At 42.4% G+C, this 24,814-nt stretch overlaps 1 protein-coding gene across 1 annotated transcript; it reads right to left on the reverse strand.

Annotated features, from left to right (window-relative positions):
* Window positions 1-3,435: 3,435 nt before the first annotated feature.
* si:dkey-98f17.5 (uncharacterized protein LOC569123 homolog) lies at window positions 3,436-24,213 on the reverse strand. The gene is made up of 12 exons (XM_047380446.1): window positions 24,040-24,213; window positions 22,064-22,175; window positions 16,628-16,721; window positions 16,134-16,188; window positions 9,572-9,712; window positions 9,331-9,491; window positions 9,151-9,249; window positions 8,055-8,200; window positions 7,750-7,921; window positions 7,554-7,666; window positions 6,165-6,252; window positions 3,436-4,755 (listed from the first exon to the last, which is right to left on the reverse strand). Exons 1-12 carry the CDS (start codon window positions 24,149-24,151, stop codon window positions 4,702-4,704), a joined length of 1,347 nt encoding a protein of 448 aa, XP_047236402.1. The 5' UTR covers window positions 24,152-24,213; the 3' UTR covers window positions 3,436-4,701.
* Between the last annotated feature and the right edge of the window lie 601 nt (window positions 24,214-24,814).

Below are 24,814 nucleotides of genomic sequence, written 5' to 3' on the forward strand. Positions count from 1 at the left end.
AATTTGTTTGATTTTTATCAGTAATTTTCCACATTCTGCTCATTGTCTACTTATAAGAAATATGGTAATACGACTCCAATAAGTAATATCTACTGCCAGGAAGTCTTTCATAGTTATGGTGCCTTTAAAGAGTATTTACACCCCTTTAAATGTTCCACATTTTGTTAACTTGCATAACGTAATGCATAATTGTGCGGTGGAACAAAACTGATGCATGATTTTTGTAATTTATTTTGGCTCCGTAGCTACAAGACGTAAGCTCTCTATGGGCTTACCTCCACTTTCCCTGTGTCACACTGCAAACATGGCATCATATGACTTCTTACCACTCGTCCACAAAGAAACTGATTTGTAGAGTGCACAGTAAATACCGTAGTTGTCTGGTCAGGCAACCCCTGAAGGCAACTTGTTGCACTTAACTTTATTTAGAGGTATCCGAGTAAACAGGCTTCATACAAAGGGACGCCACAGTTTTTAATTTTGTATTAGTGGAAAAACATTGAAAACTCTGTCTTTTTCACATCTATGCTGTAGATCTCAGTAAAACACACTGTTGTAAAGTGACAAAATATGGAAGTTCAGAGAGTTGTCAAAACTTTTGCGATGCATTTCACAAACAGCCCCGAACTAAGATCAGAACACAATATATGGAAATGGGTGTAACAACTTTAGAAGATTGTACACAATTACCGTACTTTAAATGATTCGTGAGATTTCAAAAATGTTTATGGTATCTATTCTGAATACTTCAACAAAATACTGAACAACCAAATTAAGTCGACGGAGTAGCTCTGATAAAGTACATCGGTCCAAGCTGGGAGTAGGCTGGGATGACATGGCAGTGCTTGTGGATTAGTGATATACAAGATGCTGCAAAGTACAAGTCCTTAAAAGTGTTTATTTTGAAGGAAGAAAAACAGATTGGTTTAAATTTACTGGGAAAAAAACATGATCAACAAACTGTTTAGGAAAGAAAAACAGCCGAGTCCAGGTTCCAGATAATGGGAAATTAAAAAATTAAAAAATGCTACAGAATTGATGAACTCACAAATTTGACTAACTTCAGTCAATGTTTCTTATAAGAAGAATACCTGAGAGGATTCTAACACACAAAACAAACTAAAAGTGTTCACAATGATATTGCAAACAGCCCCAAGAGGAAGTTTCATATTATTTTCTGATTTATGCACCAATCCAATGCTTTATTCATAACAATTATTAATTATTGAAACCTTTTTATAAACATTTTACAGTACATAAAAACATAACCCTTACTACGTGTACTGGCAAAACAAAAATATTTAGTCTATAAAAGTGTTTATCCATTGGTTTTTCATATCTGACAACCATATATATATATATATATACACACACACACACATATGTATATATATATATATATACCCCTTCTTGAACTGCCACCTTAACGTGGTGGAGGGGTTTGAGAGCTCGAATGATCCTAGAGGCTATGTTGTCTGGGGCTTAAATGCCCCTGGTAGGGTCTCCCATGACAAACAGGCTCTAGGTGACTGGTCAGACAAAGAGCGGTTCAAGAACTCCTCGTGACGACTACAAAATCGAGGCACGTGACGTCGCCCGGTACGGCGGAGCCGGGGTCCCACCCTGGAGCCAGGCCTGGGGTCGGGACTCGTCGGAGAGCGGCTGACGGATACCGTGGGGCCAGGCGTGCCAGAGGCAAAAACTCGGACCTGGGAGGAGTTCGGTGAGGCCATGTAGAAAGACTACCGGTTGGCCCCGAAGCAATTCTGACAAACCATCCGGTGCCTCAGGAGGGGGAAGCAGTGCTTCGCCAACACGGTTTACAGTGGGGGTGGGGAGCTGCTGACCTCGACTGGGGACATCATCGGGTGGTGGAAGGAGTACTTCGAGGATCTCCTCAATCCTGCCATCACGCATTCCTTGGTGGAAACAGAGGCTGGGGACTCGTGGTTGGACTCTTTCATCACCCGGGCTGAAGTCACCGAGGTGGTTAAAAAACTCTGCGGTGGCAAGGCTTCGGGGTTGGATGAGATCCGCCCTGAGTACCTCAAGTCTTTGGATGTTGTGGGGCTGTCATGGTTGACACGCCTCTTCAACATTGCGTGGCGGACGGGGACAGTGCCTTTGGATTGGCAGACCGGGGTGGTGGTCCCCCTACATCAGAAGGGTGACCGGAGGGTGTGTTCCAACTACAGGGGGATCACACTTCTCAGCCTCCCTGGTAAGGCCAACGCCAGGGTATTGGAGAGGAGAGTCCGGCCGATAGTCAAACCCCGGCTTCAGGAGGAGCAGTGTGGTTTTCGTCCCGGCCGTGGAACACTGGACCAGCTCTATACCTTCTGCAGGGTGAACAAGGGTTCATGGGAGTTTGCCCAACTCGTCCACATGTGTTTTGTGGACCTGGAGAAAGCATTCAACTGTGTCCCTCATGATGCCCTGTGGGGGGTGCTCCAGGAGTATGGAATCAGGGGCCCTTTACTAGGGGCCATCCGGTCTCTGTACAGGCAGAGCAGGAGTTTGGTTCGCATTGCCGGCACTAAGTCGGACCTGTTCCCGGTGCATATTGGACTCCGGCAGGGCTGCCCTTTGTCATCGGTCCTGTTCATAACTTTTATGGACAGGATTTCTAGGCGCAACCAAGGGCCGGAGGGGGTCTGGTTTGGGGACCAGTGGATTTCGTCTCTTCTTTTTGCAGATGACGTGGTCCTGCTGGCCCCCTTTAGCCAAGACCTACAGCATGCGCTGGGGTGGTACGTAGCCGAGTGTGAAGCGGCTGGGATGAAGATCAGCTCCTCCAAGTCCGAGGCCATGGTTCTCGACCGGAAAAGGGTGGCTTGTCCTCTTCAGGTTGGAGGGGCGTTCCTGCATCAAGTGGAGGAGTTTAAGTATCTCGGGGTCTTGTTCACGAGTGAGGGAAGAATGGAGCGGGAGATCGACAGATGGTCATGAACTTTGGGTCAAGACCGAAAGAACGAGATCCCGGATACAAGCGGCTGAAATGAGCTTCCTCCGTAGGGTGTCCGGGCACTCCCTTAGAGATAGGGTGAGGAGCTCAGCCATCTGGGAGGAGCTCGGAGTAGAGCCGCTGCTCCTCCACATCGGGAGGAGCCAGTTGAGGTGGCTCGGGCATCTATACCGGATGCTTCCTGGACGCCTTCCTCGGGAGGTGTTCCAGGCACGTCCCACCGGGAGGAGGCCCAGGGGACGGCCCAGGACACGCTGGAGGGACTATGTCTCTCGGCTGGCCTGGGAACGCCTTGGGCTCCCCCTGGAGGAGCTGTCTGGGGAGAGGGACGTCTGGGCGTCTCTGCTGAGTCTGCTGCCCCCGCGACCCGGTCCCGGATAAAGCGGAAGACGACGAGTACGAGTATATATATATATATATATATATATATACACACACCCACACACACACCCACACACACACACGAGGTGTATAGATATATATAAGAATTTAATATAACATTCAGATACTTCATCTTGTAAGTAGGATTTTTTCACAGATTTCACAAATAAGCCTTGTTAGGTTCACTTGTGAGACCAAATGCAATCCAGCAGATCTTAATTTTACATCCAGCGGTATCTTTTTGTAGTTGCAAATGATCCTAAAGGTATCTAGACCCAGTAGAATGAATAAAACGATTCAGAAAGGATCTAAAAATTGCATCTAGCCCTAAATACCCTTTTTTATCCCTTGCAGTTCTGTCTTTGAGATCATTTTTAACTTGGTATTATGTACACAGTAATTATTGTGCGAAACTAAAATATTGGCCTGCTGTATTAGACTGAAAGCAAATCAGCAGGAAATAAATGAATAAAATCAAAATGCAGACATTTAATGAGGCATGATAGTTTGGGTTAATGCACCCCTGAGAATAAAAGCACCCCAGCTGCTGTCACTATTAAATATACATTAATCACAAACACTGGAGTGAAGGCATTACATGGAGCTAACGGTTACTCATGAGTTCAATGCTGTCGCTCAATTAAAAGCTACAAATCAGTGCAGTTACTGTACTGCTCTCTCAGTTTCACTACACATTTACTACTGTATGTATAAAACTACATAAAACATAAAATATTCCTAGATGCTGGAGAGTTTTTGCAGGTTTGCTGCTTCTTCACACCTATCTATAGTGCCCAGGTATAATCCTGGCACTGATTATTGCAGTTATGCAGTTACATGCATAAAAACCCATTCAGGTAACGTGTCAGTCGGGGTGGTTCTGTAATGGATTTTGGACCGAGACAACACAAGACCACATGCTATAAAACATAGGTAACTGCTGGTGGTTCAAGTTGGAGAAATGGAGAAAAATCTTTTTGTAAACATTTCATCTTTTAAGCACTGTAGGCATTTATACCACAAAACCTACAAGAAAGGAGGAAAATTGTCCTAGTATGAAAATTACTTTTGTCAAAGAGCTAAAAATCACAGCTTTTCCCTGTGTGCAGTAAAGACAAGGCACTTTTTCACATTGGCTGATGAGATGATAGATGTTGGCAGTAGTCTCTGCTTTATTTAGAGGTTACACTTGGGACTAACCTGATCCTTCTGTGATAGTTGCCTATAAACTCCTGTTGATTCAGCTATAAACACTAACTACCAATCTCAGGCTCATTTCAGATGAGTGGCTTTTTGCAAAAAAACAACAAAAAATCCCAGTGGCAGCACCAGCATCCAGATGTAAACCAGCGGTGTCAGAGGTCCTGTTCTGCTGCGCATTGCTGCAGGTACCACTCGTACAGTCTGGCCTGTGAAGCAAAACCACACTGGGAATATTAAACAAATCCCAATCCCAAAATTGAGATGAACTGCAGAGTTGGTGCAAGAGTACAGTACACACTTGGATGGCATCTCTTGTAAAGAAAGCCTTAAAATAAATACATCTTTTATTGTGGTAGAAGGATCTCTCTGTGCTTCCAAAAGAAATCAAAAGTGATCAGATGTTTTTATTATCTGATGACGGTCGATGTTATTTTTATAGCACATTTAAAGACAGCTAAAGTTGACCAAAGTGTGTCACAATTTCACAAAACAACAATAAAATAGCACACAAAGTAATACAGTCATAAAACCTAATAAAGTAAATAAAAGCATCTTTATAAAAGAGTTATTAGCCTCATTAGCCTCTCATGTGCAATCAGACCAAGGCCAAATGAAAGAGGTGAGTTTTTAAACACATTTACAAGATTGTATGGACTGAGTGGTGTCAACATGAAAAGGTAAGGCTTTGGAGTAATCTTGGAGGTGTGTGGCTATTAAGGATTACGTAGATAAGATGGGACTCGACCATTTAAAACTTGAAAATTGATTAATTTAATTTTGAAAGCAATCCAATGACAGAAAGAAAACCAATGAAGAGATTTTAAAAGCAGAGTTCATGCTTCTTTGTACCAAGCATAGGACGAGCTGCAGGGATGATTGATCTAGACTAATAAAGAGTTTCAATAGCCCAGCCTGATAAGGTCATTCATACCCTGAATGACCTTCAGCAATGAGTTGTAGCTGGAAAAAGCTAGACTTAATAACAACACATATCTGTTCATCCAACTTAAAGAGAATAAACCCAATTTCCTCACTTCAAAGTGACTGCGAGCAGCTAAGAAACAAAGAACCAACCACTGTTCTACTTTAACATTTAATAAAACTGGGGCATACAGAGAGAGGGATCTCTGTATAATCTCTCCAGATCACTACACAGTTTTTGTTACAGGATTTAGGTTTGAGGACAAAAATGGTCAAGTAGGCTGATTTAGTATTCTGTAAACCATTTCTGTGTTGTTTGACTAAATGTTTTAGGTTATTATCCTGGTGAAAGACACAATTCGGACCTATTTTCAGTTAAGTGGCAGAGATTTTATTCAAAATGTTCTTGTGTTCAAAGATTCCCAAAGACATGCAGTCTAACAAGGTTCCCAGGACCTTTGGATAAGTAGTGGGCCCACAGAATCACAGATCCAAAAACAACTATTGTTACAAATTTCTTGGAGTGAGATTATGTTCCTGAAATAAAAGATTCAATTATTTTGAGGCTTTTTACACAAACAATCGGAAGGTTTTCACTGCCAACTTTAGAAATTGTAATATAAATCTGTATTATCCAACTAAAAACAATTTAGTAAATATGACATATAGTAATTATATGAGAGGTCAATCTAACCTTTTTAGTTTTGACAATATCATGGATATAATCACTGTACTCCATCATCTTCCTCTTCTCCTTCTTCGTCAGAGTCTTGTTCCTTCGGCTGAGAACGAAGGACAAAGAACCGTCTGAGTTATACTTAAAAATGTAACGTATTTGTCTGCTTGTTTGGGTTTGAGAGACAGGCTGCCTTGCTATTTCATCTCCTTACACCTTTTGGTCAAAAGCAAAAGAAAAACACTCCGTAAAACATTTCACGGAGAATATAAAGAAGCTTATTCCAATCATTTTAGATCATGTATTCTTTTCTATTTTAGGTTCAAAAGTTTTCATTTTTTATAGATTTGCTTTTTACAATTTTAGAAAATTTTATTCAATATTGTTCAGAAAATTGAAAACTAGGAGAGAAATTACCAATTTGTTTTTGTTTTTTTTTTAAAGTACAATAATCATTATTTTTCAAATGTCACAAATGTTACTTAAAATGAAACTTAAAGAAGAATTTAGACCCAACACTAGCAGCATGTTTTCCCTCTCTAGAAAGGTAGATGCTTACTATTCTTAACAGGATAGTTTTCACAAAAGACTGTGAAAACCTAGAATGATTTATGAAAGATAATCACATAAAGCTAACTTTATAACTTACCTTAAATAATAATATGCAACATAAGACCTATTAGAAAAAATCAGAACATATTTTCTAAGTTCAAAATTGAGGCCCTCATATCTAGAAAAAAAATCTACACCTATTCTGTGTTTGGGATTTTAAACCATTTCTGGTCTTAGTTCAAGGTAGTTATAGTTTGATTAGTTTTTACTACACAGTCCCTCCAGACCCCTCGGGTTCTGTTGATACGTTAAGTTAAAACTAAAACTCATGATGAGGCATCATCTTCTTCTGGGACAATTGTCCAGAAGACCTGAGGGCAGCAGATAAAGTTGAAATGTTGAGAACAAACACAAACATCTGTCTTCCTGTGTAACTTCATTATTTATTAATTACATTTATTTCCATTTTAATATTTGTTTTATAAATGTTTCTTTTATTTATTTGTTTTTACTGGACCTTTAATTTTATGGCAATTTACTTTTACAAATATTTTACCTTTATTCTCCAATTTATCTTATTTAGTTTTGATATGGTTAAAATACATTTAATAAAATTTTTAAATGGTTTATATTAATCTCTGGTTTTTCCTCATAAAAAAAACGTAATAGCATTTTCTTTTCTACAGTTTCTAAGAGGATCTAATTGTCTAATAACCATTGTAGTTGACATTTATTTCTGTGATTGTGCAGAATGCAGGGAAATAATAACTCTGAAATACATTTTATAAGTAATTTCATGTGATGTTTCAGTCGCACATACTTTGTATGTTAATGGATGTTTTTGTGCACACTTACCCTGCAAAATATTTTGCCAGGAATAGCAGGAGGTAGCAAAAAGCCCCAAAAGAGATGACAAAAACTACTTGTTTGTCTTCTGGTATCCACTCCCATAAATATATCACTATCTCCTGTGAGGGACAGATACACAACATATTTTATTATAATGTTTCCACATCAGTTATTGCTCTCTTGGAAGATTTCCCGGACTTACTGTGAAGACCATAACAGTCTGAGTCGGACCTTCACCCAACAGCTCGTCGAGCTGCTCCTTGGAGAATGTGCTTACAATAAAACTAAGAATGAAGAGGAAAGGAAGGAAAACGCCCAAAGCCCCACAAAGTACTGAGTGAAGACGGACACTTCTGTTGTAAGCCACGTCGGCCCTGTGTGCACAGTAATAAACTCTGATTTAAAACATTTAATGCAGTCTGACTTCACGTGCATTTTATACACATTTGTTGTGTCAAAGTAGCCATTACATTACTGAAAAAAGGTGAGTACGACACTAAATCTAACCTGTCCTGCTCAAGTTTGTTGCTGATGGTTGAACAAATGAGGTCAGAGTCTTTCTCCAGCTGATCCAAAGTCTTCTGAACAGCCTGGTTGATGGTCTTCTCAATCGTTTGGCAAACGCTGTCAATCTGGTTCACACACCTGCTCGGCTAAAGGACACAAAGATACTAAGCAAAGAACTGGATTGAAGAGTAAAACCATTGCAAGCATCTCAATAAAGCAGAAGGTCGGGAAAATCCTGCGACAAATCCTGAGGGTATTTTGACAGACAGCCCTGTGCATTAAGCTGGAAGCGAGGCTGCTCAGCAAAAAAATGAACGGGGCAACTGAAGGGAGGCACAAATCAACCATGCAGTGCAGACCTGAGAGACTGTAGATCACAAAGAGCTTCTGCAGTAACTTTAGACATGGGGTGCAATTCTTAAAGCCAAGCTGAGAAAAGTCTATGACACAAACCCCCCTTTTGCATCCAAAAATTATAGACTGATCAAACACCATCAAGAAAACTGAAGGAAAACTATTTATAGTGTTCAATCCGCTGCTGTTCATATTCACTAGAGGAAAGCTCCAAAACTTTAATGAAAAACTCAGCTTTAAACGATGATCAGCTCTACAGATCATCTACATCGTGGGAAGATACTAGGCATGGGCTGCAACGAGACTAAGATACCAGGGTTTCACAGAATTTACACTAAAATGGAACAAAAATGGATCACATGACCTAGTTGCTGCTTTAAATCATAAAAAAATTTCCGACTGCTGCTACAATAATTCAACATATTTATCTCTGCAGTTAAAATAAAGCTATCTCTAACACTTTTAATCTTATTCTGATACACAGACTTGAGCAGAAAAAGGACATTTAGTGTATTGGTAGCTTTTAAGTGCTTGCTGCAGAAAGTGTGCTGCAATTAACAGGACTAGAAACAGTAGGAACAACATGGTAGAAATGATTTTGAAGTCGTGACATTTTAAAACTACTATATTCCCAGACACAGCATTGTCCAGAAGATACTGCATTATTTTAAAACTGATCCAGAGAACAAATGAAAATCCAATCATGAGCAATCTGTACAATAACCAACACACGGAGTTTTACCCTCTGTGGGTTGGGGATGTATATTGTCGGCATCTCAAAACCACATTTGTTGAGGCCTGGACGGCGGCACAGCTCCTGGACAATCTGCATCATTACTCTCTATGAAAAAACAAATATATTTTTACTAGTACTGTTCCTGGTTCAATTATAAAAAAGCTGTTACCAATAAGGTGAACCTGCCTGTCTGTCCGTTTCCTTCCCAGCCTCATCTGCTTTGCTGAGATAAAACAACAGCTTGTCTCCGCATTTTTCACTCAGCTTCTCCACGATGTTGAGCGTCCGTTTGCACAGCGCCTGACCCATCGGGTCAAAGAAGACGAATATCAGGTCCGCCTGCTCTCCTGCACCAAAATATGCTAATGCATTAGCATCTGTGGAGCATATCTAATAACAACGGAAACATGAATCCTTAAATACTTACCTAACCAGGTGATGGCGCTGTTGACATCAAAAGGGTAGATCATGTCCCCGTCTACCAAACCAGGAGTGTCCACGAATGTCACTAGGCTGAATTTCTTCTGCTTTGAGGTGGAGATCTCAGCAGACAGATAGTCCATCAGACCTGGAAGGTGACAGAGTTTGGATAAAAATGCACCAACAAAGCTGAGTCACTGCAGGATTCTACTGTATCTGAAGTGCGCAGTGCGGTCAATACTAGGTGGCCTGAGGGAGCTCAGTGATACAGAGAACATGAGCAACAAAGTCAACTTTTTGTCTTTGCAGGTTTGTTATTTCTGATGTCTCAATGTCCTCTCCGTGGACAGGTCTGTTGTCACTGTTACACACAACAGCTCTTCAACTGGCAGCTTTAGTGTGGGCTGTGGGACGTAAAGCTAGCCAGTGAAGAACGACTGTGAGGCAACGCGCTGCGAGGTTGCCATAACGCATCACAGCAACGTGTTCGTCCCCACAGACAGAACAGGTTCACTATTTGTCAATACAGTGCCAGTCAGAGGTTTACACGTGAATGTCAGGTTTATTTGGGACTTTTAATAATTCGGTTGAACCATCATGGATTTTCTTTAATCCACACATGGCCAAAACTATACATACGACCTCAAATACGTACAGACTCAGGAAGCTTTCAGCACAATTCTGGCTGAATATTTGACCCATCCTCTTACCACAATCAGAAGGACTAATTTAAAAAGGTCAGTGTCCTGACATGAACATGGCTTTAAAGCATTCTCAATAAACTGTCAATTGGGTCCAGGTTGAAGCCATTCCAGAACCATAGCCCGCTTTACTCACTCTAAAGCCACTTTTGATGTGCTTGGGATCATTGTCCTGCTGGAACAACCCACTATGGTTAAGATTAACCATCCAACCATCTGTCCTTCTTCATTGCATAGCACAGGCCCACAGCATGATGCTGCTACCATGCCTGATACTGGCTACATTGTGCTTGGATCTGAAAGCCTCACACTTACTCCTCCAAGCAGGCATCTTGGTATTGACACCAAATGGTTCAATCTGACTTTGTAAGGGACAATTTACCAAATGTCAGTGGGGCTGTAAATATTAGAGCATGTTTTACTTATGTTAATGTTGTTTAAAATTACTGAAGAACACATTTAAATGCGTCATTACAAGCCATCATCGTATAACATCCATGCCCTTAATGAATGCATGTAAACGTCTGAGCGGAGCTGTTTCCATGCTGCTGACCCATCCGCTCTGTCCTCCCTCCCTCCTTCCACACACATTCCCAGAGAAACAGAGCGCAGGCCTGGGATGACACTGAAGTTGTTTTATACGAAGAGGCAGGTGTCAACACCCGACACAAATCACACCCTTGTGCTGCAGCGAGCAGGACCGCTGTTGCTGTGCCACATTAGCATTCCCTTATCAACACAATATAAGTACAGCTGGCTCTGAGCCCAGGCCTTAGAGGTCTGCATTGTGCAAAACACAACTGTTTGAAAAGAGTTGTTAACATGTATGTGTGTAAATGAAAGATAAATGCATTAAAATGCTGATTATCTGCACTAAAGTCAGTCTGGATGACTCTTAAAATATGAATGCTTGCATATGCTGCTTGAAACTAGAAAGGATAATGCCTTAAGGATAAGATGGATAACAGTTTGCTTCAAATAAAAGTAAAACAAGCGTTGCTCATCAATGTGAGAAGAGTTCCTTGACTGAAAGCTTTGCAGCAGATTCACAACACAGAAAAAAGGGGAAGACGCTTCAATACTGCTGCAAAGAGGCATTCTCCAGATTAAACTAGTAAAACTAGACTGACTGCACATGTTTAAAATTAAATTAACAGAGCCAAAACCAATGTTCTTAACAAGCATTTCCTGAGCAGAATGTTGCATAAAAGTCTAAACAACAGGTTTAGAGCATAGAGACAAGCACATTTCAGGTTTAAACATTCACCATTCCAGCTCAAAATAATATTAAAGGTGTCTCTCCAAGTAAATCCTAAAGGACAAAAAGCATCTCCTCCCAATGAGGATATATGATGATCTTCTGATGAGTCATCCTCAGTCCCTGGGAAAGCTTAATAAAAGCCTAAGGCAGAGGCAGCAAGAAAGTTCAGAGAATAAATCCAGAAAAATCCAGCTTTTATTTCAGCAGCAGCAGAGCGACTTTGGCCTGCAGAGCAGAGCCGCTGCTGCTGCTTCAGCAAGGGGCTCCGCCATCTCTAATGGCTGTGACATTTCTCAGCCGCCCCTCCTGACTACACTGCACTGCTGTCGACGGGGTGTGTGACTCATACGCCATACCGTGAGTCCGCACCCAGTGAACCCTCTTGTTCTGCATACTCCCTGTCAACATACACACTGCACCCCCACCCCCTTCAGCAGAACCACCACCACTCAGGCAGCAGGCACACCCAGTCTCTCTCCAGTGGCTCCACCGCTGCACACGTTCTCACTTTTAATATAAATGAGAGCGATTTCAGCTGGCACATGTCTGATCCAAACACCGACCACAGTGTGTGACAAGGAGGGGAAACAGGTGGGACTTTTAACTTTAACAACTAAAATGTAGAAAAAAAGAACAGACACACACACATGGTAAATGTGTGGAGTCATTTCTTGATTCTTGTACTTTGCTAACCAAAAGCCATACTTTGCAACAAAATAACAAAATCTATGACAATGTTGTTAATGAACAGGTTTTCAAGATTTCTGAAGATCTTTAAAGTTTTTAATTTAGACCTTTCTGCTTTTTCACTCATTTTCAGTAGAAGAGCATTTTTGGGGGGGATTATTCAGGCATAAAAATGCACTAAAACCTGATGAATGAAGCAGTGTTGTGTCAACTTAACAAAAAACTGTTTAAATCGGATATTTCTGGCACTTCTTTACAGGCAGCCTTTCACAAAGATGCTGTTGTTTTTGTATAAGCTATAAGAGACAAGACAAGACAGATACATAAACCGTTTATTCGACAAAATCTACATCACCGCCGACATTTATTAACACGTCTTAACAAGAATATATTATTTATGGCAGCAGAATAATTCTGCACTGAAAACTTCAGAAAAAATCCAATGTTTATTCATTTTTTGGTGCCAATGGCTATTCGTAACAAATCATCAGTGGCACAATTACTTGTATCCTTGAACAATCTCTTTCAAGTAATTTATATAAAGTATTTTTTATATGTATATTCACTTTACTTTTTTAGCTGGTCAGGGTTTTAACAAAATTCCAGTAAGTAATCCACTACTTACTTGTTCCCTGGAGTATAAATACACTGCTGAAAAAAATAAAGGGAACACTTAAATAACACAATAAAACTCCAAGTAAATCAAACTTCTGTGAAATCAAACTGTCCACTTAGGAAGCAACACTGATTATCAATCAATTTCACAGTTGTTGTGCAAATGGAATAGACAACAGGGGGAAATCTTTGGCGATAATCAAGACATTCAATAAAGGAGTGGTTCTGCAGGTGGGGACCACAGACCACTTCTCAGTACCTAAGCTTTCTGGCTGATGTTTTGGTCACTTTTGAATGTTGGTGGTACTTTCACACTCGTGGTAGCATGAGACGGACTCTACAACCCACACAAGTGGTTCAGGTAGTGCAGCTCATCCAGGATGGCACATCAATGTGAGCTGTGGCAAGAAGGTTTGCTGTGTCTGTCAGCGTAGTGTCCAGAGCCTGGAGGCACTACCAGGAGACAGGCCAGTACACCAGGAGATGTGGAGGAGGTTGTAGGAGGGCAACAACCCAGCAGCAGGACCGCTACCTCCGCCTTTGTGGAAGGAGGAGCAGGAGGAGCACTGCCAGAGCCCTGCAAAATGACCTCCAGCAGGCCACAAATGTACATGTGTCTGCACAAACGGTTAGAAACCGACTCCATGAGGATGGTATGAGGGCCCGACGTCCACAAATGGGGGTTGTGCTCACAGCCCAACACCGTGCAGGACGCTTGGCATTTGCCAGAGAACATCGGGATTGACAAATTCGCCACTGGTACCCTGTGCTCTTCACTGATGAAAGCAGGTTCACATTGAGCACATGTGACAGACGTGACAGAGTCTGGAGACACCGTGGAGAGAGATCTGCTGCCTGCAACATCCTTCAGCATAACCGGTTTGGCAGTGGGTCAGTGATGGCGTGGGGTGGCATTTCTTTGGAGGGCCGCATGGCCCTCCATGTGCTCGCCAGAGGTAGCCTGACTGCCATTAGGCACCAAGATGAAATCCTCAGACCCCTTGTGAGACCATATGCTGGTGCAGTTGGCCCTGGGTTCCTCCTAATGCAGGACAATGCTAGACCTCATGTGGTTGGAGTGTATCAGCAGTTCCTGCAAGATGAAGACATTGAAGCTATGGACTGGCCCGCCCGTTCCCCAGACCTGAATCCCATTGACCACACACATTGAGGCCACACACAATACTGAGCCTCATTTTGACTTGTTTTAAGGACATTACATCAAAGTTGGATCAGCCTGTAGTGTGTTTTTCCACTTTAATTTAGTGTGCGACTCCAAATCCAGGCCTCCATTGGTTAATAAATTTGATCTCCATTGAGGATTTTTGTGTGATTTTGTTGTCAGCACATTCAACTTTGTACAGAACAAAGTATTCAATTACAATATTTCATTCATTCAGATCTAGGATGTGTTATTTGAGTGTTCCCTTTATTTTTTTAAACAGTGTATAATGTAACACAGAAGTCCATTAGTTTCAGCCACTGCCCACTAGGCTGGATGAGGACCCAGATTCATTCTGCCACCAAGCACGGCGAGCAGAACAGTAAGGAAGGTAAGACAAAGTTAAAGAGCCCTTGAAGTAACCACGTTTTGAAAAAAACCATTAGATTCAACTGGAACTGTAAGCTTTGGTCAGATGAGACCAAGCTCCAGGTGGATTTGGTGTGAAACGATGAATGAGCATGTGAGCAATCACCTCGTACCCACAGTAAGGTACAGTTGAAGATGTGTGATGCTGTGGGCCCGTTTCTCATCCAAAGCCAGAGTGCATGGCATAATGATCTTAAGGAAAGATCTGGTGAACTCAGCCAGAAAACTGAAAATGGGTCACCACTGTGTGTTTCAGCAGGACAATGATCTAAAACATATGGTCGCATGACTGCAGAAAAGGTCCACCAGACACAGAATCAACCTTCTTCCATGGTCATCTCAGTCCTTGGTCCTAAATCCTGTAAAAAACCTGTGGGCTGAGCTCAAGAGAAGAGGGCAGGAGAGGGAACTCAGGTATAGAAGATCTAGAGAGACTGTGTAAAAAAATCAGGCTCTGTCTGTATGGTCCAGTTCTGTAAAATATTATAGAAGACTAAGAGCTGTCCTGCCGGCAAACTTACAGGCAAGGTAAAATTATTTCTCCACAAGATATTTTCTTCCCCCTTTTTTTAAATGATCTAAGTGAGATTAAGCTGTTGCAATATTAAATAAAATATTAATTTATTTTGTCTTTTATTATTGTTGTTATTGTTGAGCCAAGGCGATTCCTGAAGTGCTATTAGCCGAAAAATTTTAATACAGGAAATCAAAATGTCCCATGTTTGGATACAAAGACTTGACAGAAACTGAATTATTCCAGGGAACAACTTTGAAAGACCTTTAGAAATCCTGATCAAGACGACTATAATGGATCACGAGAATATCTGGACTCCAGAAGTAAATTATGAAGACAAGAGTTGTGGTTTTGTCTATTAGAAATGTCTCCATGAAGGCACAGAGGATTCTTAGAGATTTGAAAAGCACATTGGATTGCCTGACAACAACAACAGTTTAATTTTAAATTTAAAAACTAAGTCTTTTGGCGCAACGCTGGTGTAGGGATTAAACGCGCAACCACATATAGAGGCTATATTCCTCGATGCGGCCGTCCCGGGTTCGAGTCCCAGACCCGGCGACCTTTGCCAAATGTCTCCCCCTCTCTTTGCCCCTCTTTCCTGTCTACCTACTATCAAAAATAAAGGCCTATAGTGCCGAAAAAATATCTTAAAAAAAAAAATAAAGAATTAAATCTTTCCCACATGCTTAGATTAACAATTTGTCAGAGAAAGTATCATTTTCACCTCTTACAGTACAAAACATTTAAACACTCCTTTGTTGTTCATTAAGTCGAGATTAAAAAGTGACCGCAATCAACGAAAAGTGCAATCAAACGTGTCACTGTATGAGCAACAAAAAGTGACGCTATTTTAATTACTTTCTATTTTACATGCTAACGAGACAGCAGGCTGAAATGCTGATGCAAAGGCCCATCACTTAACGATTAACCTAAAATTAAACACTGTTCTATTCCTGGAGACAGTTTAAAATGTTCAGCTGTATGAAATCCATACTGACACTAAATATATATAAAATGGTCATCTAAAAACATAACTGATCAACTGTATGCAGGCAAACACAAAAACAAGCATTAAGTTAATAGCTTGTTATAGAAGCAATAAACACATTTTTAGATCAATTATACAAAAACAGTCAGAAAAATGTACTTCCTAGTAAGTTATTATGAGTTTCCAATAAAGAAAAAGTCAAATCTTACCTTTAAACTGAAGGAAAGGTCGAAAGTGAGGATAAAGATGTAATGTTGCATTTCCCTGTGAAGGAGTTAACAATGCAACGTGAGAGAGAGAGACCCTCCATAAATCTCTACTACAGAGTCTGTTTTACTTTCTGTCATTTGATCTTGGGATTACACCAGCCTGCGTGCTGCAGCTGAAAAAACTGGCTTTGGCCACTCTGCAATCCTGCACTGTAAATATTTTATTCATCCTCATGATGTGACCAAAGCAGATTGTGAATAGGGAGTTAAACTATGAGAGAGGATGGAGAGGTAGGCAGCTCCCAAAATCTGTTTAACTGTTGCAAAGATGACTCAGGGCTTGCAACAGCGCTTCAGTGAGGCTGAATGCATGATGAGAAATGAACATATGAAATAAGAGGATGTATAAGAGATCGTTCTGTCTGCTATCAAGACATTAAGTTGCTCTTGTGTTGAGGCCTTCCAGCAGCCGACATAAATCCTGCTGCTCTTACCGTCAATGACTCTCTCTTGCGACCGCTTGTGATGAAGGTAAAGCCCTGAGTTTCAATGGCCACGCCGGTTTTCTGAATGTGCTCTTCGACGTACCTGCAGAGACAGAAGGGGGCCAGAATTCAGAATAAAAGCATTCACAAGTTTTGACAAACGAACTGCTCAGACCTGACCTTTGTCGACACATTTAGATGCTTTCACAAAGCTTTTTAAAACTTTGGCCCAGTTAACCTCTTATCACACAGATCATGTCTTAAGCAGTGTTTCACAAACCTTGCTATGCTGTTATGATCAAAAGCTAATTGTTCAAATATCATATGTTGGAGTTTTGTTTGATATGAAGGATTTTAACCACCTCGGTGACTTCAGCCTAGATGATGAAAGAGTCCAAACCCGAGTCCCCAGCCGCTGTTTCCACCCGGGGATGCGTGATGGCAGGATTGAGGAGATCCTCGAAGTACTCCTTCCACCGCCCGATAATGTCCTCAATTGAGGTCAGCAGCCTCCCACCCCCACTGTGAACAGTGTTGGCGAAGCACTGCTTCCCCCCTCCTGAGGCGCCGGACGGTTTGCTAGAATCGCTTCGAGGCCAACCGGTAGTCCTTCTCCTTGGCCTCACCGAACTCCTCCCAGGCCCGAGTTTTTGCCTCTGCCACAGCCCGGGCCGTGGCACGCTTAGCCTCACAGTACCCGTCAGCCGCCTCAGGAGTCCCACATGCCAACCACAGCTGATAGGACTCCTTCTTCAGCTTGACAGCGTCCCTTACTGCCGGTGTCCACCACCGGGTTCTGGCGGTGGCAGGGCTTTGGGGGTGGATGAAATCCGCCCTGAGTACCTCAAATCTCTGGATGTTGTGGGGCTGTCATGGTTGACACACCCCTTCAACATTGCGTGGCGGTCGGGGACAGTGCCTCTGGACTGGCAGACTGGGTGGTGGTCCCCCTTCATAAGAAAGGTGACTGGAGGGTGTGTTCCAACTACAGGGGGATCACACTCCTCAGCCTCCCTGGTAAGGCCTACGCCAGGGTATTGGAGAGGAGAGTCCGGCCGATAGTCAAACCTCGGCTTCAGGAGGAGCAGTGAGGTTTTCGTCCCAGCCGTGAAACACTGGACCAGCTCTATACCTTCTGCAGGGTGGACAAGGGTTCATGGGAGTTTGCCCCACTGGTCCATATGTGTTTTGTGGACCTGGAGAAGGCATTCGACTGTGTCCCTCATGGTGCCCTGTGGGGGGTGCTCCAGGAGTATGGAATCGGGGGCCCTTTATTAGGGGCCATCCGGTCCCTGTACGAGCGGAGCAGGAGTTTGGTCCGCACTGCTGGCACTAAGTCGGACCTGTTCCTGGTGCATGTTGGACTCCGGCAGGGCTGAAATGTGTCACCGGTCCTGTTCATAACTTTTATGGACAGGATTTCTAGGTGCAGCCAAGGGCCGGACAGGATCTGGTTTGGGGACCAGTGGATTTCGTCTCTTCTTTTTGCAGATGACGTGGTCCTGCTGGTCCCCTTTAGCCAAGACCTACAGCATGCGCTGGGGTGGTACGTAGCCGAGTGTGAAGCGGCTGGGATGAAGATCAGCTCCTCCAAGTCCGAGGCCATGGTTCTCGACCGGAAAAGGGTGGCTTGTCCTCTTCAGGTTGGAGGGGAGTTCCTGCCTCAAGTGGAGGAGTTCAAGTATCTCAGGGTCTTGTTCACGAGTGAGGGAAGAATGGAGCGGGAGATCGACAGACGGATTGGTGCGGCTGCCGCAGTAATGGGGGCGCTGTGCCGGTCCGTTGTGGTGAAGAAAGAGCTGAGCCAAAAAGCAAAGCTCTCAATTTGCCGGTCGGTCTACGTTCCTACCCTCACCTATGGCCATGAACTTTGGGTCATGACCGAAAGAACGAGATCCTGGATACAAGCAGCTGAAATGAGCTTCCTCCGTAGGGTGGCCGGGCACTCCCTTAGAGATAGGGTGAGGAGCTCGGCCATCCAGGAGGGGCTCGGAGTAGAGCCGCTGCTCCTCCACATTGAGAGGAGCCAGTTGAGGTGGCTCGGGCATCTATACCGGATGCCTCCTGGACGCCTTCCTCGGGAGGTGTTCCAGGCACGTCCCACCAGGAGGAGGCCCAGGGGACGGCTCCAGGACATGCTGGAGGGACTATGTCTCTCGGCTGGCCTGGGAACACCTTGGGCTCCACCCGGAGGAGCTGGAGGAGGTGTCTGGGGAGAGGGACATCTGGGCGTCTCTGCTGAGTCTCCTGCCCCTGCGGAGGACGACGAGTACGAGTACGATGAAGGATTTTACTGATTTACAAAATGAAAACATATTTGCTATACATAATTAATTCATGAATATTCAGAATTATAAATTGATTGTATGAAACGAAGGCCTCCCTGTTTATTCCCTGAGACAGACCACATGTGGTGAACCCTGAGTTTAAACAAGGTGGTAGAAAAAAAACTATTAATTAAATGTTCTGTTATTTCTTGTCTGATGAGAAGAGGCCAAATGCTTCCCAAATTCCTGTTCTAATTTGTGGTTGAGCCAGTGAGGTCTGTCGGGCCGGAAGCTGGCAGCTCTGGACAACTCTGACTCAGAGGAAAAAACCAGGTGGGCTCATGGGGAACAGCAGCCAATCAAAACATTGTGACCACCATGTTTAAAAGTCTAAAGCTTATTTTGCTAATGATCTGTTCAAATATAAAACATAAAAACAGTAACAAACAACACAAAATGTCGGGTTAGAATCAGAACAACAAAGATGACAATCCCTTTGTCTTCCTGCAGTTTATTTTGAAATCAGCCATTAATTAGTTCAAGTGGGTTAATACGCTTCTTAGAGCTGCGCTCGCAGCTGATTATTTTCCACTGAACCCATCAAAGCCATTTCAGACTCAGTTCTTTAACTCTGTGGGTATTCACCAGGTGATGTTAATAAATCCTGCTACAAGCTGTGTTTAACTCCTATTTTCCAGCACTGCCGAAAAGGATGGTGAAGCGCTAAGTTGTTTAAAGCAGCGTCGATAAATTAAGGTAATGATATTAGGGTATCTGATTTCTTTATTAAAGTGGTTCCATGCACTAGCATCCTCTACAAAAATGCAGAATAAATCAGCAGGAGGACCAACCAATAACTGAATGAGACGTTTACAATCATGTGGGTCCAACTTGGCTGTCAGGTGGTGGAAAAGCTAACCGGTTCTTCTACAGAACCACTTAAGAACTGGATTTACCACCAGCCCTGGTTAAGCACATTTCCTCACCTGTCAATTTAAAAAATAAGAGACACTCATTAACGTACCCATCCAGCCGCTGACGAACACTTAATTCTACAGCCTTGATCCCAATACACACTCACTATTCAGAACAGGAGAACGTGAAAGGGTCACACAGTACTTCACAGACGACACAAAATTCCCTTCATTTTCTAACATTCATATTGTGCTTTTTTTTTTTTTAAAGACTGCATATGAAACAGTGTGACAGCAGTTTCAGTTACTGAGTTCAGTGCAGAAATTAGTTTAATATTTTAGAACAGTGTATTTTAGCTGTTAAGTGTTCTTTTTTTAACCTTCTCTTCACCTAAAAGATTAATGTGAATGAAAACATTCTGATGAATAGTTAAAATTCAGATGCTCCAATGGAACTGTGTATGCTCATGGCAGCAGTGAATAACAACTAATGTAGGACATACAGGTCCTTCTCAAAATATTAGCATATTGTGATAAAGTTCATTATTTTCCATAATGTCATGATGAAAATTTAACATTCATATATTTTAGATTCATTGCACACTAACTGAAATATTTCAGGTCTTTTATTGTCTTAATACGGATGATTTTGGCATACAGCTCATGAAAACCCAAAATTCCTATCTCACAAAATTAGCATATTTCATCCAACCAATAAAAGAAAAGTGTTTTTAATACAAAAAAACGTCTACCTTCAAATAATCATGTACAGTTATGCACTCAATACTTGGTCGGGAATCCTTTGGCAGAAATGACTGCTTCAATGCGGCGTGGCATGGAGGCAATCAGCCTGTGGCACTGCTGAGGTCTTATGGAGGCGTAGGATGCTTCGATAGCGGCCTTTAGCTCATCCAGAGTGTTGGGTCTTGAGTCTCTCAACGTTCTCTTCACAATATCCCACAGATTCTCTATGGGGTTCAGGTCAGGAGAGTTGACAGGCCAATTGAGCACAGTGATACCATGGTCAGTAAACCATTTACCAGTGGTTTTGGCACTGTGAGCAGGTGCCAGGTCGTGCTGAAAAATGAAATCTTCATCTCCATAAAGCTTTTCAGCAGATGGAAGCATGAAGTGCTCCAAAATCTCCTGATAGCTAGTTGCATTGACCCTGCCCTTGATAAAACACAGTGGACCAACACCAGCAGCTGACACGGCACCCCAGACCATCACTGACTGTGGGTACTTGACACTGGACTTCTGGCATTTTGGCATTTCCTTCTCCCCAGTCTTCCTCCAGACTCTGGCACCTTGATTTCCGAATGACATGCAGAATTTGCTTTCATCCAAAAAAAGTACTTTGGACCACTGAGCAACAGTCCAGTGCTGCTTCTCTGTAGCACAGGTCTGGCGCTTCTGCCGCTGTTTCTGGTTCAAAAGTGGCTTGACCTGGGGAATGCAGCACCTGTAGCCCATTTCCTGCACACGCCTGTGCACGGTGGTTCTGGATGTTTCTACTCCAGACTCAGTCCACTGATTCCACAGGTCCCCCAAGGTCTGGAATCGGCCCTTCTCCACAATCTTCCTCAGGGTCCGGTCACCTCTTCTCGTTGTGCAGCGTTTTCTGCCACACTTTTTCCTTCCCACAGACTTCCCACTGAGGTGCCTTGATACAGCACTCTGGGAACAGCCTATTCGTTCAGAAATGTCTTTCTGTGTCTTACCCTCTTGCTTGAGGGTGTCAATAGTGGCCTTCTGGACAGCAGTCAGGTCGGCAGTCTTACCCATGATTGGGGTTTTGAGTGATGAACCAGGCTGGGAGTTTTAAAGGCCTCAGGAATCTTTTGCAGGTGTTTAGAGTTAACTTGTTGATTCAGATGATTAGGTTCATAGCTCGTTTAGAGACCCTTTTAATGATATGCTAATTTTGTGAGATAGGAATTTTGGGTTTTCATGAGCTGTATGCCAAAATCATCTGTATTAAGACAATAAAAGACCTGAAATATTTCAGTTAGTGTGCAATGAATCTAAAATATATGAATGTTAAATTTTCATCATGACATTATGGAAAAATAATGAACTTTATCACAATATGCTAATATTTTGAGAAGGACCTGTATGTATACCATCCCTAAACATCAAGTCAGAAAAAAAACAAAAAAACACCCATGGCTCACACACAACTCTCTCTACACATGAAACACAGAGTTTAAAAACCAGAAGATTGCATTTTGGATCGGTGAATTTCAATAAAAGAGATGTTCTACCAGTTGATGAAGGAGCTTTTTCCAGCAGAGTGGTTCCCCATGATCATCACAATGATCTTCTTTCTTGGAGGCAGAAGCCGGACGTCAAGGCTGCTGGCAATTTTCACCAGACCTGAAAATACACAATATAATCAAACACTAAAACAAGGGAAAACAATTATTTGAAATCCACTCTTAAATATCTCCATGTATGTGTGTGTTTGTGTAATTTTAAAATTAAAGCTTTTAAGTAAATCTTTATGGACTAATCTTTTATGATGGTGACATAATACAAGCGTAGTGCTATTAATATAAACAGATAGTTAAAGCTAAAGTAACTGCCATCTAGAACTTTGTATGGGCTTGTGTGAAGCCTCTATAGGTGTGTTGTTATGTATGTGGTTGATTGGGTGGTGAATGGGCTGGTTTTCTTTTAAGCTCATACTGTCTTTGTGCTGCATTTTGTCAAGTCAAGTTTATTTATATAGCGCTTTTCAGCAACAAGGCACTCAAAGCGCTGTTGTGTTATATGAAAAGTGCTTAAGAAATAGAGACTGATTCATTTTAGAAAAACATGAAGGCAATTTCCTCTTGAGGCCAAAGAGGAGAGGGAACTTGTTATCAGGACATTTTGAAAAAGAGGGAATATGAGACATGTTAAGAAGATGCTTTAAAGCACACTGTCTGGGTAATTTCCACGTTATTAATAAACAACATGTGCGAGTTATGAGCCCTGTAGTGATGAACAGCTCAAATCCACAAATAGAAAACAATCTCGTTTCAATAAACATCAGAAAATCGTTTCATAGGTGGCATTAATATGAAGTAAACATATGGTTTTACTAATTCACAAATGAGGGCAGCACTGTTTCCCTGCAAGAAGATCCTACAGGCTCACATCCTGGCTGTGGCGTTTCTATTTGGGCTTTGTTTGTTCTCCTTGTGCATGCAGGGGTTTTCTCCAAAAACATGCATGTTAGGTAGGGCTGCATGAGATTGAAGATTCATATTTTCTTTCCTCCTCTTTCTTTCATCTATTAATATAAACAATTACTGCGATGACGATATATTTATCATATATTATGCAGCCTTAAAGCTAGGTTTCTTGGAGATTCTTCATTAGTGCATCGTTGTTTGTCCTGTTTCTGGTGGACTGCTGACTTGTCTCTTGCCCAGTCACTGCTGGAGAAAGGCACCAGCTCCCAGTAACCCTGCAAGGACTACGCAGGTAAAGAACACTGATTGATGGAGGTTTCACATATTGTGTATTTGGATTTTCCCTACGTTTTCCATAGCATCCACAGGTTGGGTATACTGATCTGACATGACCCAAGCTCTGACCTTCAAAGAGCCCAGATGGGGCATCAGAAACCTTTCAGGTCTGGTGTTTTTATATATGAAAAGTGAAATAAGAACTGGTTCTCCAGCTTTAGAAGGCCTCTATCCACCAGTCTGCTCAACTGAACTGTTGCTACCAGACAGTTTGCCCTGGGCATGTTTCAAGTGCAGATCTGTTTAATACTTGATCTTGAAGAAAGGAAGAACTGCTCTCAGGGGACTCTGAGCTATTCAGGTTGAACATGTTCATATACTAGTTCCGACTACTGTTACCAGGAAAAGCTCTTTGAGGAGTTTTAAGCGCAAAGTCTGCAGTCAGACTCACGGTTATCAAACAACAGTGATTGTGTGAGGGCAATCGCTCTGTACAACAGCAGTTAGCTGTGTTGGACACACTTAAAAGTGGAAGCGACAGGCTTTAGCCCTGTATGTGGCATTGAGAGCACAGATAGAGGCGCTGCCCTGCGGAGGAGCCTCCCCGGTTCAAGTGTCATGTTTTTCACGCTGACAGCAGCTGCTGCATAAACTCTACAGCAACACCTTTCACTTTTACACCATAAGTCAGCCTAAAACCCCACTGCTGCACAACAGTTAGCAAACAAACACTGCTTGTTTGTCCTTTAAAGCTGCTGTAATCCGGCTGGCTGTTGTGTATTTACCGTTTTCGTCGTCTACATACAGACTGTGACACTCCTTCAGGATCCTCTCACTCGGTGTGGTGATCGCAGACTCCAGGGGGTTCGCCACAGACCGGGGCTTTCTGCCCAACATGATCAAACCACGGACACAAACTGAAACCGTGGATCTCCTTGCTTTTCCCAGAGGGGGAACGATTTCAGGGTTACACACACACACACATGCGCGCACAAACTGGGCTCCTGTAAAGAAATAGCGCCCCCCTGTGTCCAGATACTAAAATACCTGAGCCTGCAAGGCGTCGCTAAAGCTTTTATTCATTGCAGAGGGGCAACCTCTATCATAAATAACATGATGATCCGTCCATACGAATTTATTGCTTGTTCTTAGCAGAGGTGTTGGTAATCGGTTGGTTTTTTTAGATGGAAATTGGAGCCCACTATGTACCACAGATACATTTTCCTGCGCAGTTATCCTGAACCATAGACAGGTGAAAAAATATATATATAAATATTAGGAAGAAGAAGAAGAACGAGAATACAATCCAAATAAATATTAAGAAGAAGAAGAAAAATACAATCAAAGTAACTGCTTGAACTGCAGTGAATGTTAGCTGATTATTTAAGCACTGTGTATTTAGGTGGTAAAGCCATTAGAAAGACACAAGTTGCTTCTCTGCTAAAACAGCAGTCCTTGGAAACTATTTTTACAGTAAAATCTTGTTGCTGAGATGGAAAATCATAATTTATTTTATCCAGTAGCTGAAAAGATTACTCAGTATCTAAGATCTATGTTTGC

This window comes from Girardinichthys multiradiatus, chromosome 12 (genome assembly GCF_021462225.1).
Source record: "Girardinichthys multiradiatus isolate DD_20200921_A chromosome 12, DD_fGirMul_XY1, whole genome shotgun sequence".
Lineage (NCBI taxonomy): Eukaryota > Metazoa > Chordata > Actinopteri > Cyprinodontiformes > Goodeidae > Girardinichthys > Girardinichthys multiradiatus.